The sequence below is a fragment of the Syngnathus leptorhynchus genome, chromosome 18, assembly GCF_054491065.1.
Source record: "Syngnathus leptorhynchus isolate UIUO chromosome 18, UIUO_Slep, whole genome shotgun sequence".
NCBI lineage: Eukaryota > Metazoa > Chordata > Actinopteri > Syngnathiformes > Syngnathidae > Syngnathus > Syngnathus leptorhynchus.
In genome coordinates this window covers 5,464,243-5,481,724 of record NC_141212.1, presented here as the reverse complement: position 1 = coordinate 5,481,724, position 17,482 = coordinate 5,464,243, and the positions used below count along the sequence as shown (strand labels likewise).

Below are 17,482 nucleotides of genomic sequence, written 5' to 3'. Positions count from 1 at the left end.
ACGAGTCTAACATGCCTTTTAACACCACACCAGCTACAAAAAAAAAAAGAAGAAAGAAGCCTCATATCCCACCCTTGCCATGCAACCATAATAGTCAACATCCACAGGACACCACATAAATGAAAGCGGCTAAACGAGAGTGGTTGGTGGTGGCTTACGCGTCTGCCTTTGCTAGCCGGGCCAACGGATGGCGAGCGCTTGGGGCGGCAAAAGAGGTGGCAGAGACAGAAATGAGTGACTATCAAAAACACATCTAAACATTTTCGATTATGTGCAATGGGGGTTGGACTGAGGAACAGTTGGAAAGACAATAAAGGAAAAGCAGGGAAAGTCAGTATGCGGCACGGCGACTAATCAAGGTCTGCTTTTAGCTAAAAATATAAATGACTGGAAAATGGGGTGTTTGTATCAACTCTTTAGTGGTAAAGTTCAAACCAATCCCCACAACGGGAAGGCCATTGTGGACAGGTTTCACTAACATACACTGACTAACTAGAAACCGGGACGGCAACACGTCAATCACTACAAGGATTTCTACTTGGGAGTTGCATTTCCACTCAACACAAACAAAAACTTCCATCTAACCAAAGAAACTTACGTCTTCCCAAAACTCAATTAAAGAAGATGAAGAGGAAGAATAAGAGTCCTGATGTATAAAAACAAAGGACAAATGATGTAACGATACAAATATGGAAAGATTAAAAAAAAAAAACGTTCAATTAGGCCAATTAGCGTTGAGAACAAAATCATCAACATTATTGATGATTTGAGTAATATCAAAATGAATTCTAAGTAACTGTCAATGTATTTTAAACACGTGAGCTCACAAACACTCACATCGAACTGGTCAAGTGTTGAGGTGGGGGCATTGAGAAAAGCTAAGAAAGAATTCTGGGAATCCTGATGCTTGACACCTAAGGGACACAGAGAAAATAATACAATGTTGGTTATGAAAGGATCAGAGGGGGACTTAAACAAAATGAGTTCTGTTGTTAGCTTCTCACAATCAAATTTCTATGCCATATTTTCTTATTTCTAGCATAGAAAACAAATAGATTCAAAATACTGCATTTCTTAAATGTTTTTGTTTGAATGCTTTAACTGCACTTTGAAACATTTTTTGTTTTAACTGAATATGACATCATCCGCATCATATTGATCAATGTCTTTGTCATCATGACATCAAACAAACGTTGCTCATTTATGTTAGCCCTGGTGAGAGATTTAACAATCGTATCCAAGCAGTTATGTTGACAAAGTATAGCGGCACCTCTGCGTAACCGTAGCTCCTCGTTTTCTTTCTTCAGCCTGTCGATTTCAGCCACGAGGTCCTGATTTCTACTCTCTATGTCTTGCAGTTTACTGGTGGGAGCGTGGAGAGACAATTTCACAAGTTGCGAAATGACAATAACTTGGAGAGATTTTTTTTTTTTTAATTTACCATTCCGTGGAGATGTTGTTAGCCTTGACCTTATTCAGCTCATCCTGAATGCCCTGTTTGGCCCTGATCTCGGCATCTAAGGCAGACTGCAACTCCAGACGAGCAGACATATCCAACTTGGCAAAGCGACGCATCTTCCAAGGCATGTCCTGCAGCACAAGAGAGAGAAGGTAAAAAAAAAAAAAAAATCATTGGACATGTTTCTAACATGTCAAGTAAGTACATGTTTTACCGTAGCTCTCGCTCCCAGACTGGTATTTCTCAAGCCCTCCAACTCTTCTGTCATCTTTGTTGCCAAAGCCTGCAGGTAACCTCGAGCATCTTTCTCATCACTCACCCTGGAAAACAAAAAAAACATATTTCATTACTGAAGTGACAATTAAAAGACTGCACAGGCAGAATGAAGCTCACTATGAACGCAAAGAAAACGATGCTATACCGAGACATTCCACTAGGGGGCGACCAAAAACAAGATGATTCACAATGAAAATTCCAAACTTGCCCTTTAAATATGTGAGAATGCTAAGACTTTAGGCTTGTCCAACAGAGAGAGGCCAAGCAGCTGGCAAGGTGTCAGCTGCAAAGGGAAGTGATCTGAGCAAGAGGGAGGGTCAAACAGCTCATGATCCTCAGAGGTATGCAAAAAATGTAGCATTAACACGGTGAGGTGGAACCCAATACACCCAGCGCACTTTTCTATGTGAAGCCTATACAAGTACCCATTTCAAGTTAGATGAAGGAGATCAAAGTGAACCAGATACAAATTTGAGCTGGAGTCTTTATGGTAATACGGGACGTGAGGTCCCAGCTTGTTAGCTACCAACATGGCAGGGGGAAATTTATAGAAGGATTTCTGCGAAAATAGACATTTGTGCAGCACTATTTGCCCTGTAATAGAACAGTAAGGGGTCCAACAGGTGTCCTAAGACACTCTTAGGGTGGTCCCACTTAAGTCTTTTAAGGAATTTTATAAACACAGGTGTCAACAGGGATTGTTTACTTGTCAATAATTCGTGTGGTGGTCGTGGTGATACGAGCAATATTTTTGAACGATTTGCTCAGATCATCAGAATCTAATATCGGCCCATGATGAGAAATTATTTAATTTGAATTGTCCTTTATGTTCAATCAGAAAGACAAGTGTGATTAAGGAGAGGAATGTCATCGCTGCCTTCGTCACAAGCGAATGTTGAGAAACAGGAGTTCACACGGAGCACAGAATAGGTAGGTGAATTCATTTTCCCATAAATGACGGACAGACCCTGCCATCGTTGCTATACTGTAGCTGACCGCTCTCTTTTGTTTGGCTGCCTGGAGGGAACCACATATCCATTGCCAGTTGTTGAGCAATTGGAAAAGTGAATTCCCGCTCGGCTTTGTGCGGGGGTTGAAGACAGCAGTTTAAATGATCACTTCGCAAATTGTCTTTTGCTTTTCAACATGAACCACCTCAATTAAAATTAGGTTCCTATTTAAATGACCAGGGTTATTTTAAACTGATTTAAATTGATGTCACGGTGATTGTATAACACATTTGAGAACTATTCAGTGGAGCTAATTAGAATGACAATGCGTGTTTACGCTTTAAAGATGTAGGACATTTTTTTTAGTCTGGTTAACCTGTTAGGTGAGTAAAAGAATCATTTCCTGAGTACAACAATGTGTGTTGCTCACCACTGGATGATTTCTGTGATCTGGGCTTCCCAGTGAGCAACACTCTCCTTTTTGTCAGCCAACTCTCTCATCTCTTCCTCAAGTTGCCGGTTGGAGACGTTCAACTTCTCAAACATGCTTGTTATCTGAGGAAATGAACATGTGATGTCAAATGCAGTACAGCAGATTCTTTTGAAACATCACATTTGTTTAAAAGCTAGGGAAACACAACTGACACATAGAATAACAAAGGTCATATGTATAAATCAAACTTCAAATAATGAACATCTGCTAGTCGGATCTGACGAATAGAAGCTTGGCCTTGAAATGACTTCAATTGGACATTTAAGTCCAAGTATTGAAAACATTTCTGACTGCATTCCCAATGACACACAAGCACTCAACACCATTACATTGTTTAAGACGTATCCTGAATTCTTTCATGTCTGTTGTGCAAGAGGATGTAACCATAGAGACATAACAAATAGCAAACTGTTCTATTGTTTGATCAAATGCCTTGATTACTAAGCACGTTTTATTTCTGTCAGGTCTGTGAGTATAACGTAATAAGTTCGACAGGCTTTTCCAAGCTCGGGTGAGGCAGCATCTGAGGACAGTTAAGGTAATATTTTAAGTTTTGTTTTTTTTACGGTCATTTTAAGGTTCGGAAAGGGATTTGAAAATTTCAGATGCTTTTCTTCCAGGTGTCAAAATGCCTTACACACATAAGGCATTGAAAGTAGGGAGCCTTTTTCAACTTTCAAGAATCTTTTCCTAAATCAACAGAATCCAGATTGTCATTCCACTGCACAGCGGGCTATTGACTAGTGATTTCTTTGGCATCAGGAGCGATGGGGTGGGGGTGGAAGAATGTGATGAAAACATTTGGGCTGATCCAGAAAGGTAACCTGAGGTCAGGGACTTGATTTATTTGTGTGAGACAGGTTGAGGAAATGGCTTAAGTGTAAGATAAACTTGAATCCTTTTTAGTATTTTGATTATTTCTGAAATATATCTTACCTTATCCAATTCACTGGATAGCTTTTTATTTTCTTCAGTCAGCAGAGCTTTTTCCCTTTCATACTTTTGCTTGTAATCCGTCTCAAACTCTTCCCGCTCACATTGACTGTGGAGGAGAAGAAACAGATTGTTAAAGTCGTGACACTGTAAAAACCTTGGAATATTCTGACACTGGAAAGTGAATTTAGAAATTAGTTTCTGGCTAAAACTGTGCCTAAACATGTGCTGTGTTTAATTAACCGTCAACTTTGCCTAAAGTATCTCTAGGAGAACCTGACAACACCAAGCAAGACTGAAGTACTGGGCGAGGCTGCTTCCAGTATGCAACCCTGTGAACTAGCTGGTGGCTTGCGCCTTGTTGCGGCATGAAAAGCTCTGCCGTTGGTCCTCTCAAACATTTGTACTTGATTTATAGTTATGGACTTAAAAATATGTCTGAAGAAAAAAATACTCCCAAACAGTCTTGTAAATTTCGGCTTGTTTTCTGAACGCTTTTGGCAAATCTTGGCACGTCAATATTTAGGTCAATATCTATGTGAATCTGCTGATATCAGAGGCAGAAGACTATTGCAATTCCCTTTAGTAGTACACTATCCTCACTTGTTATTTTTACGCAATATTAAGAACAAATCTATGAACACGAAAAATGTCTGCAAAGTGAGAAAAGCCGCCTGTATTATCATCCTGTCGAAGAAAACTGCGACATAATAAGGTAAGGGATTCATTGGCCCAGAAGCTGCCATATCAAGAAACTGATCAAACGGATATCAACATGTTACAGGACGATGTAAATGAAAATTTTACACATGAAAAAAATTCTGTTTAAACATCCAAATGAAGAGTTGTAAAGAACTTGCAAATCATTGCTTTTTACTTATTTTACACAACATCCCAACTTCATTGGAATTCGGGGTTGTATATGACTGGCACTAAATGTATGCAATATGAGATGTTGGTTTGTACCAGTGCCAAGTTAAGAAAATTTAGGTCTGAATTTTTCAGTATTTTAGTTGACAAAAAAACAAGGGCTCACTCAATCCCATTTAGAGATTCAGAATCTGATAGAGCTGTATTTTAAGTTTAACAAATGACAAAAGATTTTAGTAAGGCTTCATAGTATTCCCCTTTCAACCCAAATTAACAATTTGGTTATTCCCTGGGACCCAAACATTAATTATACACAGTAAACAGGATTTATTACAACAGGAATCAATGATCCCCTGTTGTTCCTGCTTGATGATCAATATTGGCACATGGGGACGCAAATACAAAAAAAAAAAAAAAAACTGAACATGTGGGTCCCAAAAAAAAATCTCTCCCAAAAACAAGATGTGTAAAACAGATCAAAATGAGTTGCTGCTAGCTGAAGTCATGCAGACTTTGAACGCTGAGACCTCAAGAGTCACTTGTACCAGTGAGCTCACTCGCTAGATTACAGTGTTGTTTTAAAACCAAATTTGAGATTAGCAGCTCCATTAAGTGTTTTAAATGGGAGTGAATGACTCCTAATACTAATCCTGATGAATGACTCATTAGAAACCAAAATGAAAACATCTATTATGAGTGATCTTGTGTAATAGCTGGCTATTTCAAAATAAATCTTTTCATATTTTACTCGGTGTAACTTGGTTGTAATTTCCGCACTAAGCATATACTTTGCAGCGTTCACTCTGATTTGAAAAGTATCCATCCAATACATTGAAATTAAATCAATGCATTTACCAAATACAGGTTTGAAGTATAAAGTATATGTAAAGATCACTTGTATTTTATCACTGAAACACAACATAAAGAACTTTGCAAAACCTTCACAGCAATGTAAATGGGGACATGACATGTTACAATATTGTCACTTAAATAGAGGGGTAAATAATCCTACGACAGTACACATAGAATATACGAAAAATAAGAAAAAGATGAAAGACCTCTCTCTTCGAGTCTTCTCTAGCTTCTCTTTGAGCATCAGCATTTCTTTCTGCATGCTGAGATGTTGGCTTTCGGCGTCACGTAGTTCCTGGCGCAAATCGTTCAACTCAGTGTTGTGTTGGGCCTCTTGACGTGCCAGTTCTTCCTCGTGTATGTGGGTCTGCTTCTCCAGGTCACCCCGCAAACGGCCCATCGCCTGGAATTGGTTGGATGGAGTTGAGACAGCCAAAGAGCCAACTTGTTTTCCCTGAAAAAAAAAAGATGGCGTTATAATAATGCTCCCTTCAAAAAAAGACACAAGTAGAAATTCTTAAAGTCCCAGTGGACTATTTACAAGTGAGCATCACATCTCAACCCCCTCCCTCCCTGACAGACTGCTTACCATTTGGATTACGCAATATAAAATGTCAGATGATGGCATTTCAAGGATGTGAAGATGGGTGATAGGTGATGTTTCGCTCCATTACCTTCAGCCTTTCGAGCTCCCCCTCCAGCTGCCGGGTGTACTGCTCATTACGTTCTTTCACCTTCCTCTCCTTAAGTGTCTCTGCCGTGCGCTCCTCCATTTTAGTTTCCATCTGATTAAATGGTTGAACATTCATTTGTGTGACTTTGAAAAGGATTTACAAAGATTTACTCAAGTGAATTATGATGGAAGAGTCTACCTCTTTCATGGCCTTCTCAGCCTTGCGCACCTCAAGGCGTAAAGCCTCGATTTTCTGATTTTGGCTCTCCATTACCTCTACTTTGTCACGCAACTGGCGAGACAGTTGCTGCTTTTCCGATCTGTGGATTTGGTCACAATATTCAGTCAAATTATAAAAACTGAGTGTGAATCAAAAGCTGTAACTGTTTCTTAAGTTAAAAGAAATGAGTGTTAGGTCTGTTTTAACATGAGGTTACACCTGAGGTCTGAGAGGTCCTTGTTGAGTTCTGAAAACTCATGCACGGCCAGTTTTCTCTGACCCTGAGCTTCTTTCAGATCCTTTGACTGGGACTTCATCTTCTCATTGGATTCCACAAGGTCCTAGCCACAAACAAGGTAAACAACATAGTATGGCAAGAAAACCATCCCCCCGGATACCATTGAGGTGTATTTTTACCTTCAGCAAGTCATCTTTCTCCCTTGTGAGACTTTTGATTTGTTTCTCTAACATCTTAATATGTTTGGATGAGTCCTCGAGTTCTCGACGAGCCATCGACACATCTTCAAGCTGTTTTTCCAATTGGCCTGAGTCTGTCATACACATACAATGAGCCGATACAGAAAACCAACTCAACTCGTAAAGCATGAAGTCCTACCAGCAATTTGTTTCTTGAGGATGTCAATCTCGTTCTTCAGACTCCTGATCTCCCCCTCTTTGTTGGCACTCAAAAGGACTTCACCAGTTGGGCGCTGATGTGCTTGTACAGTCTTGGACAAATCTGCAATGTCAATATAGATGAAGCGTCTGGAACAAGTGAACACTGCTTGACACACTATTAAGCTTTTTTGTTTCCATCATTGAGTATGATCTCCTGCCTCACCTTGAACTTTACGGTTCAGCTCCAGTTTCTCCTGCTCCAGACGGTGGATCCTCCTCTCGTAGGCCTCTACGGCTAGGCTGTCCTTAAAGCTACGCTGGATGTCTGCGTCAATCTGTCCCTGACCAGTCTTGCCTGCCTCACCTGACAACTGCCGTAGGCAACCTCGATCGGAGATTGTGCTTAAGAGGAAGAAAAGAAAAAGAGTGGGTTCTAATGAGCATACTGGATTTCTTTTGAAAAACACAAGAGAATGCATGTATATGAAATGGCTATAAATGTATTTTCTTCCAGAGTGAAAAGTCACTTTTTAAACTATCTCCTCTTATCAGTAACAAGGAAATCACAGGGACTAAAACAGTTCTCTGTGACACTCAACAGTGACTTTCTCATGAGAGTCAGAAGGTGTGGCTCCTTGAGATGTGGTGGTAGGGCACTTTTGGCTGGCAAGCGATTGCCGCCCTTCTGCCTCTGCTCAAAAATGACATTCTCTGCCTTGAGTTGGAGAAATGATTGACACATTAATGTGAACCACAATGGTAGCCTAATGTAAAATTTGCTGGATTTGATTTATATATTTGGAAAGCTTAATAAAGCGGGTAACTTGATCCTTACGAGCCAAGTTAAAGTCATGTCGGAAGTTGAAAGTGGAACTGTTGGTTGGTAACGGTGACATTAATGCAAATTGTGAGAGTTGGAAAAGCAAGTGGAAGAGTGATGGGAGAACTGGAAGAAGGGAACGAGTGGAAAACACCATTATCAGTGAGCCTTGAAGAGATAAGGGTGGCTTTCCCACGGATAGAACTTCAGTGAGAATGTGAATAGCAGTAAATTAGGAAAGACGTTTCAAAACAAAAATAAAACAATTTCACTTGTTGACTTACCATTTACTGGTGTAGGTGAATCCCACAAAGGGTAAGTGGTGGCCAGAAAAGGCAGTGTGAGAGGGAGGGGGCATGGTCTCCTATAAAAAAAAAAAAAAAAGGTGACAACATTGTCACAAAAGATTATTTGGATCGTCGACTGGTCATCAATTATATGTAAATAACAGCTTGTCAATTCAGCAAACAACTGCAGTCATGGAAAATATAATTAGACCACGTGTGTTCTTTATTTTAAAAAGCTTGGTACAACTAAAGGTATATTTGTTTGGTGGAACCGATATTGACCTGTTTTATGATGTTCATATATGATCGTGCAAATTAAAATGGCGATACCCTGCCTTTTAATATTTCTACTTGCAAATGTTTAGTGCACTTTGAAATGGAACAGATGACCATCGTGCTGCCATGAAATACAAGTTCTATTTTGCAAGCTTTCGAACTCCATTTCCGGTGGTTAGGCATGATACTGTTTTTCCGGTTACATCATGGCTAATTCGTATAACCGCGATGGCGCTTGTGCGACAGGGACAGAAAGGCAGCTGTCGCACAAAAGGCAGCTTTGAGAGAAAACACAGCATGAAAAAAAAAAATAATAATAATATTTAATAAAATAAATAAAGATAATAAATGTTGAAAGCACTAGATTACATTTGGGGATTATTTCTTTGCCTTCTGATGACACTTACCGAGTTCTTGAGGGAGTCATCATCCACATCAAAGTTGGAGGTATCTGTGGGACTGCTGACCTCCGGGATGTAAGGTGCTTCACACAAGCGGATATTGTCCCAGTCAATGCCTGTATATTGAGGGGACAGATAACCAATACAATTCAGAAGCTTAGAAAATGCAGCAATTACTTAATTCAGTAATGGTAATTTCCCAGAAACTGTAATCTGCTTATGTCCAGAGATATTATTTGGATAACATTACTGAGAAATGCCAGCTAATGTTCATGTTTAAATTTAGAAATAAATTGTACCAGTGAAAAATGGATGCTGCTTGAAGTCTTTAATTCCATTCTGTCCTATCCGGTACTCTCGACTGCAAATGAGCCGACGTACGAGATCCTTTGCTTCCTCTGAAACTGAATTTGTTATCTGTTGTGGGAACTGGAATCGCTCCTGGGGAGGAAGAAAAAAAACAGAAAAAAACATGTTGTTTGTGGCGAAATTTACATTAAAATCCCAAAGTGGCTCCTGTTAAACCAACTGACCTTGTGGTTCATGATCTTGCCATACGTTTCCACGAGGGACTCAGCATAGAAGGGGGTCTCTCCATACAGCATTTCATACATACAAACGCCCAGGGACCACCAATCACATTCAGGTCCATACTTGCCCTTCCCATCCTCCATAGCCTGGAGGATTTCTGGAGATATATAGTCTGGTGTCCCCACAGCCACAGAGGACTGGACCTGGAATGAGCAAAACAGGTCAATGACCACAAGTCTTCCACAAAGCAGATTACACATTTAGAAGCTTTAATAAGAACAACAATTAACCACAGCAGTAAGCATACCGTTCCATCATCCATAAGTTTGAGGCAGGAGCCAAAGTCAGCCAAGCGGATATGGCCATTCCTATCCAATAGGATGTTGTCGGGCTTTATATCCCTGAAGGAAGATTGAGAAAGCAAATTGTCAAGTAACAAAAAAAAAATCAAAATGTGGAAATGCAATTTAAAAATAAAAAAAATAAAAACTATATGTGTTGATTGAGAAAGCAAACTGTCAAGTAATAAAAATAAAGTAATGAAAAAAACTCAAAGGTGGAAATCCAATAACATTGTTCAAGCCAATAATAAGCATTTATTTGGATGGAAAATTGTGTTAACATTGTAAAATAAATTCTACACACACTTTTTTTCTTACCCTACTACTAATGACAGATTTATAATAATGTTTGTGGATTATGTCAAAATGATTCATTGGAATACAGAGTAGAAATTTCCACGACAACAACTACCTCAATGTTCTTTTTTATTTTTTTTTACTTTTTATTGCATCAACTCAAGTTCCACTTTTCGGAATAGATTTGTGTCTTAACTGAGAATTAGCTTTTTTTTCAGTTACTTCAAATAAAAAAGATGACTAATAAAAATTCGCAAGACAACTACAAGGAAACAGATTGTTCCTAAGTAAAATGAGTCACAACTGCAATCCCGAAATTCTCACAATCTTCAACTTGCTGCCAAAAAGACAGAACCGACAACAATGGTACGCAACCACCAGACTGCGGACCTCTTACCCTTCCATGGGCCATATGGCACCAGGCCACACAGAGACTGAACAAAAAAATCATATATTGATCATCAATGTTTGCAAGTTCTATTTTGAAAATCAGGTTTGTCTGCATTTATCTCAGTGCATGTGATATAGTAGTAGACGTTCTAGAGCACATGTGTCAAACTCAAGGCCCGGGGGCCAGATGCGGCCCGCCACATCATTTGATGTGGCTCGTGAAGACAAATTGTGTATCAAATCCGCGTGTCATTACTAGAATTGCAAATTGTCTTCACTTTTACTAATATCTTTTTTTAAAATATTTGACCAGTTTTTACTTATCTAATTTGAAAACAAGTTATTTATCAGTTTGTTTTGTAGCTTTTACTGTATATAATATGAGGTGCTTATACATTTATTTGGGTTGACAGTCATAATGGCCCTCCGATAGAAGCTATGACTACAATGCGGCCCGCGAAAAAAATGGGTTTGACACCCCTGGTGTAGAATCTAGAGTTTTACATGATAAATAAAGAGTAATCCATCCGGATCTACAGCTTGGCCACTTCTACTAAACCAAGTATATGACTCCCAAGCTAATACTTGAGGGTCTCCAGGCACAATTAGCTATTTTCCATGATGGCTTCTTTCGTTTCGGATTAGTACGATGCTTTAAAAATTGACATTATCCAGCTGGAACTCACTGCTATGAATAGTGCAGTGTTAAATATAGGCCTTGTCAATGTCTGACCATTCCACAGATTTCCTCAGAGAGTAGTGGCAGTCTCTCTGAAGACCTTGAAGCCACCCAACATGATTTCCAGATTGCATGCAAGCTTCCAAAGTGGATATCGTAAATAAAACTTTCTGACTTGAACCGTATACTAAAAGCTCTGGTGCAGCATCAACGCAGGATGTGAGCCGATTCAAATCAAATAAGATTGACGATCAGTGGTTCCATTTTTCCACAAAGTTATGAATATGTGCTGAAATTGGATGGTGAAGTTTGTGCTATTTGCGGGTTGATTGTTCCATTGGGAGCAAATCTTCCATGCAAATTTTTTATTCTGCGCCAGTATACAACCCGAGCAATAAAACAAATAGTGTTGTGTTTGCGGTATCCAGCTAACACACAACACACCCTAGCTTCCACGCATTGTAATGCTAACAGCAAATGCTAAGCTAATACTAGCCTCATTAGTCCAGTTAATTGGGCAAGTGTGTCACAGGACTCCTGTGGTCTTAAGAGCAGCATCGAGACTAGAATAGAGGGAGGTAAGCTCTTCTAAGACACACCATCCATCTGGGAGGGCCATCTGGTTGCAGGCTGACAATAAACATGCACGCGCACGAGCGCACATGCACAGACACAAACTCACAGAGGAAGCTGCACAGACAAGGATGTCTCACATGGATCTAGACAAGCAATTGTTCTGACTGGGTGACCTCTGGTACCGCTCGACACGGCGGGGGAACACTAACACCAGTACTGCATTTGCCAGGGGGGCAAATCTTTAAATGCTGACCATTCCGAAAATGTAGATGACACGAGTATAAATCAGAACATAATGTTCTGAAGAGACAAACGCAGGTTGCCAAAAAGCTATTTTAAATATTCAGGTCGATATGCACGATCGGTCTTTGGAGTCATCATTTTAATTGTTTTTTTTTATTCCCAAGAGAGACTTAAAAAAAAGAAACAATACCTATTCATAGAGAAATAAAGCAATTCTATCGTAGATCAATGAGCCAGGAAGGGACACGTGGTCCAGATCAATAATAAAACACATTTTACACAAAACTCCACAGTAGTCATATTCGACTCACAATGGATTACTATCACACAGGACATAGTATAATTCGTGACTAAAGGCCTGGACTGATAGCCAACATTTGTCATCAGCACAGATCTCCTTCTATCTGTCCACACAAGGAAAGACCTCCACAGTACCAACCCCCACATCTCCTCTCAATTAGGCAGAATAGGCCTTTTTGCTTTCAACCATAGAAAGTCAAACTAGACAGATGCGGTGCTAGGCAGCGCTAAGCTATGGTGAATTCGGTTACTGAAACATTTATCGGGCCCCTCTGTGAGGTCACTGACCACTGAATACACAAGCGCGCGCACACTTCCACTCTTTTTTTGTGCGTCATTGAAATCAATGTCAATCTTAATTCATTTTATGCCAACTTCCTGACAACAAAAGATATATAACACTGAGGAGATTATTATTGTTTTAATAATGTACATGAAGCCATGATTGTAGATAAATAAATACAAACTTTTGAAATCAATGAATAATCATTTTTATTAATGGTGATTTCAATTTCATTCAAAATAATAGTATATTTTTTCTTCCACAATTGCCCAAGCTTTAATTCAACATGGCCGCCTGCTAAACAATAAACGGGACCATTGATGATCCCTGGAGACTTCATGTGTGATTACCCATGGGGATGCCGCCAGAATATTATTGATCTACTTTTGGAACCAAAACCTTGACTAGTAGCAAAGAGAAACTTAATAAAGTCTGTTTTGTGGCTGAAGACAGGGGATGCTTTTCTAATTAACGACCACTAAGGGCTTCTAATTTATTTGCTGTCCTTTTCTTCTGTAATGCAAATAGGAAACAGACTTAACCTCATATGTAGACACACCACAACCAAGATAAAAACACACACACACACACACTCATTTTCACATTGCCAAACACACATAGGCGAGCTCCCCCACACACACATGTACACACTTTCTCAGATGGGACCAGCCAATAAAACACACCCTGCTCAAGGGATGTGTCTGGTGGACTCCACCCTCTGGAAAAAAAAAAACGGATTCTCTCATGAACGCATGGACATAAAATAGAGAAGGAGGGGAAGAGGTTGATGATGTATCAACACCACACCCACACACACCTCCCAGACCCCATCATTACTGTCCCAAACAGTCCACAAAGGAACTTCAAGGGGAACAGTGTCTTCATGATCCTTTCCTTCCACTCACTCTTCCATGTCTGCTACTGTTACCAACCCCCACGCGAGATAACAACGTACAATTAGCGGCTCCCCACTGACTTTCATTATTCGCACATTTGTATCTACATTTTATTGTTGGCTTCTTTCCATCAAATGTCACACCTTCAGACCTATCTGAAGTATGATCACATTATTATGATCACATTTGATTCACATCTATAGTTGACAAAATAATCCTCTTATGTCTGGTTAACTTACGCACGGACCAATTTAGGCTTTTTCACAGATATCATCTGTCACACGGCCGAGATTTATTGGAATTGTGTGTCCACTTAAGACCTTACACCACTGGTGTCAAATACAAGGCCCGGGGGCCAGATACGGCCCGCCACATCATTTTATGTGGCCCGCGAAGACAAATTGTGCATCAAATTTGTGTGTCATTACTAGAATTGCAAATTGTCTTCACTTTTAATGTCTTCTTTTTAAAAACATGTGACCCGTTTTTACTCGTCTGATTTGAAAACTAGTTATTTGTCAGGTTTTTTTTTTTATAGCTTTTACTGTATATAATATGAGGTGCTCATTCATTTATTTGGGTTGACAGTCATAATGGCCCTCCAAAAGAAGCTATGACTACAATGCGGCCCGCGAAAAAAATGAGTTTGACACCCCTGCCTTACACCATTCCATTGAAACGAGGAGGGCGAAAAATGGAGCAATTTAAGCGGAGCCTTTACTCACTAACAAGTGTGTTTACAAATTTAGCAGACAATTATTGCTTGGGTTCAAAAACCACGCTTCTTACCATACAAACACATTGCTTTTTGTGCTGTCTCTCACACAACGTAATTGTCATTGGTAGCTTTGTGGGCTTTTCTTTTTGCTATAAATTACCCTGTCAGTATGGCTCCCAAGAAAGTAAAATGTTTAAGTACATGTGCATGGCGGGGGAAGAAAGAGAGAGAGTTGTCGTGATTACACTTCATAAAACTTGTTTTTCTTTGTTTTTGAGGTTTTTGGAACAAATGAATGGGCTTCCCATTCATTTCAATGGTGACGATGGATTTGAGCTACTAGTTAATTCACAAGTGTGGTGACATGTAACTTGTGAGTCAAGGCACCACTTTTATCCAAGTAAAGGGATGTAATTTGATAATACAAGATTATAAGGACCAGTAATAAATGTAGTTAAATAATATACCAAATCTGCTTCTGGAATGTAGGTCATGGGATATAAAAAAAGGATCCAGCTGTACTGGAGTAAACTATGGCAACCCAAAACAACATGATAACACAATCAGCTTCTCATGTAAGCTTCAAATTTGTGAGATGACAAGCGTGTCAAATTCCTGATGTGTGGGCACAGATTTGGAAAGGGGGGGTGGGCTGGAGCATTCCACTTGGTGTTACTGGGGAACAAGCACTGCGCTAATAGCCGAGTGAAACACTTGAAATTGTCTCGTGCCAAATGTCCCATGCAGCTGTCACTCACTACAGGGCAGAGGTACCCAATACGAGGCTGGCGAATGTTAACCAGTTAGCCACTTATGTTTCTTATCCGACAGGATTTTATGTTAATATTGGCAAAGATGACCGCAAGCATGGTAAGCATACACAGAAAATGTTTTTTAAAAAGTAACAAATATTTTGACATTGGGTTTTACATACATCCGAAGTATGATTTGAGTTTAAAAGTTTCTGATGGGACAGATGCATGAATCAAATTTTGAAAAAAAGGATCACGTTATGAATCTTCACAAACGATAGCCAACATGATGGGCCGTGCCTCTCCCTTGCTTGAAATTCCGATCACGCCAAAATAACAACTGCCATCGCAGTACAGGCAAGAATTGTTAGTAGTGGACTTGGTGACCAAGCTGTGAGGGATTTATTACACAAAATGTGTTGTTAATTTGAGAATATTTTATTTATTGAGATATTATTATATATATTGAGAATGCTTGATTTATGTAATAAAATTCTATTCTTCTATGGCTTTTGAAAATAGACTGCTTCATTTGTGGAACACAGTGGCGGCGGCAGCCGGCAGCAATGCATTCCGGCTGTAACATGTTTCATTCTGTCCTATACACAGTTTCAATCCAAACTCTTTTCCTCCTTTGGAGAACTTCAATAACGACTGGTTTGTCTCTCGGACTTTGATTTTATATCAAATAATTACTGCTGCTGGGTAGTTCAAATATTGGTGATTACTACTAATTAGTGATTAGTACAAATTTTTAGGAATCCAATTTTGAACTGAAAGAAAAAAATCAAATGAAAAACATTTCAAAAAGGAAAAGACCACAAGATAGTCTTGGAAATTAAAAGACAATAGTCATGAAAAGCTTCTAGTATACCTGTGAACGTAGTGAAGCTGGTGAATAGATTCGATAGCAAGCACCATTTCAGCCAGGTAGAATCTGGCCATATCCTCGGGCAGTCGGTCCTCGAATTTACTGAGCAACGTGAGAAGGTCACCACCCACATAGTAGTCCATGACCAGATACTAAAACAACATTAGAGCTTTGTCTTAATTACAGTGAAATAGAAGTTAGGACAGAAAAAAAAAAAAGACAAAATATTCTAAAAACATTAAATGAGAAACTCGCCAATTACTAGAGAAGGGGTCAGAGGAAATGAGCGCTGAAAAATATGCATACAATTTTTTTTTTCTATAATTAGGAAGGGCAGTGATGTCTAGTCGAAAGTCTCAGGGAGTGTCTCGGCTAAAGTATTTGTTGTGAGAATGAGGGAAATGGAATGGCAAGCAGTCCCGGCATTTGAACTTGGGGTCAAGGAGAGAAAGACACAGATGACAGACGCTCTAAATGGCAAATGATGGCTGTGGCATCAAAAGTCAAAGCTATGACTATTACATTCATGCTAATTGGTACTTGTGTTGACTTGATTTCCTACAATTCTTCGTCATGTTGTGCTTTGCTATAGAAAATAATGGTGCAGGTCACCAGCTGGCAGGTCACCTGACATACTGAAGAGATAAGCATTGTGTTCTAAACATAGATTGCTGAGTGAACCGGTGAAAGTCAGGTGGGGCTGCTCAGGTCAATGAGAAAGCAAAAATTATTATACATGGAAATATTTCAAATTCATATTGCAGCCTACCAAATTATTATCATCTTGGAAGGCATAGTGGAGAGTGGTAATCCACTGGGAGTCCCCATTAACCAACACGTCTCGTTCCTCTCGAAAACATGCCGTCTAAGGAAAAGAAATACAAAAGACAATTTCAAACTGTTAATATCAAAACGTAGACGCAATAAAAAAGACGGATTTTACCTCTGCTCGCTTCAGCATCTCCCATTTGTTAAGAATCTTCATGGCAAATACTTTGTCTGTATTTCTCACTTTCACGACGGCTACCTGCACACAAAAAAGATGAGTGATGGTGACTACACAGTTTAGAAAGACCGTTCATTAGACAACCCCTGCAATTTTGATATTTAATACACAAAGTGAAGTATGAATTTCAATTTGCGTTGGTCTGAGGCATAAATATAAGAGACATTAAGTGGATCCAACAATGAAAGTAGCTGTTAAGAGACTTGGATTACGTTCATGCCTCTAAAAATAAAAGTCAGCAGCCACTTAATCACTAATTTCTCCTTTCACTAACTGAATGAAGTAGTACAAATATGTGGGAAAAATGACAGCAAGTGTCAGATGGCGGGAAAAGGCTGGCAAAGCTCAGAAAGTGTGGGAGGGGAAACAGCTGGATACTTAAAATATGATTCATAACTCGAAGGAAAGTCTTGTCCATGGACATGAAACTGCAAACCAATCAATTGAGAATGGGAAAATTTTTACAGATGT

At 39.4% G+C, this 17,482-nt stretch overlaps 1 protein-coding gene and 1 long non-coding RNA gene across 5 annotated transcripts in view; one reads left to right on the top strand and one right to left on the bottom strand.

Annotated features, from left to right (window-relative positions):
* The window catches only part of cdc42bpab (CDC42 binding protein kinase alpha (DMPK-like) b), a 42,267-nt gene that overhangs the window by 8,527 nt on the left and 16,258 nt on the right, over window positions 1–17,482 (bottom strand). For 2 of the 3 annotated variants that reach the window (XM_085936894.1, XM_085936896.1), the window contains exons 3-24: window positions 16,949–17,032; window positions 16,775–16,870; window positions 16,009–16,157; window positions 9,967–10,060; window positions 9,662–9,862; window positions 9,428–9,569; window positions 9,135–9,244; window positions 8,449–8,528; window positions 7,568–7,746; window positions 7,343–7,465; window positions 7,144–7,277; window positions 6,946–7,067; window positions 6,706–6,826; window positions 6,508–6,618; window positions 6,040–6,287; window positions 4,115–4,220; window positions 3,116–3,240; window positions 1,674–1,779; window positions 1,442–1,590; window positions 1,271–1,362; window positions 838–914; window positions 159–197 (exon numbers count right to left, since the gene is read on the bottom strand). In XM_085936894.1, the coding sequence (XP_085793020.1) occupies window positions 159–197; window positions 838–914; window positions 1,271–1,362; window positions 1,442–1,590; window positions 1,674–1,779; window positions 3,116–3,240; window positions 4,115–4,220; window positions 6,040–6,287; window positions 6,508–6,618; window positions 6,706–6,826; window positions 6,946–7,067; window positions 7,144–7,277; window positions 7,343–7,465; window positions 7,568–7,746; window positions 8,449–8,528; window positions 9,135–9,244; window positions 9,428–9,569; window positions 9,662–9,862; window positions 9,967–10,060; window positions 16,009–16,157; window positions 16,775–16,870; window positions 16,949–17,032 (2,688 nt within the window). The remainder of the gene's footprint in view (window positions 1–158; window positions 198–837; window positions 915–1,270; window positions 1,363–1,441; window positions 1,591–1,673; window positions 1,780–3,115; window positions 3,241–4,114; window positions 4,221–6,039; window positions 6,288–6,507; window positions 6,619–6,705; window positions 6,827–6,945; window positions 7,068–7,143; window positions 7,278–7,342; window positions 7,466–7,567; window positions 7,747–8,448; window positions 8,529–9,134; window positions 9,245–9,427; window positions 9,570–9,661; window positions 9,863–9,966; window positions 10,061–16,008; window positions 16,158–16,774; window positions 16,871–16,948; window positions 17,033–17,482) is intronic. The other variant, XM_085936895.1, reaches the window with a different exon arrangement.
* Window positions 1,227–5,873, top strand: LOC147042596 (uncharacterized). 2 transcript variants are annotated; one of them, XR_015068817.1, is made up of 4 exons: window positions 1,227–1,611; window positions 1,679–1,748; window positions 2,574–2,665; window positions 3,643–5,869. It is a non-coding gene; the product is annotated as an uncharacterized LOC147042596 (long non-coding RNA). The 2 variants fall into 2 exon arrangements; XR_015068816.1 differs by having other exon boundaries at window positions 2,574–5,873.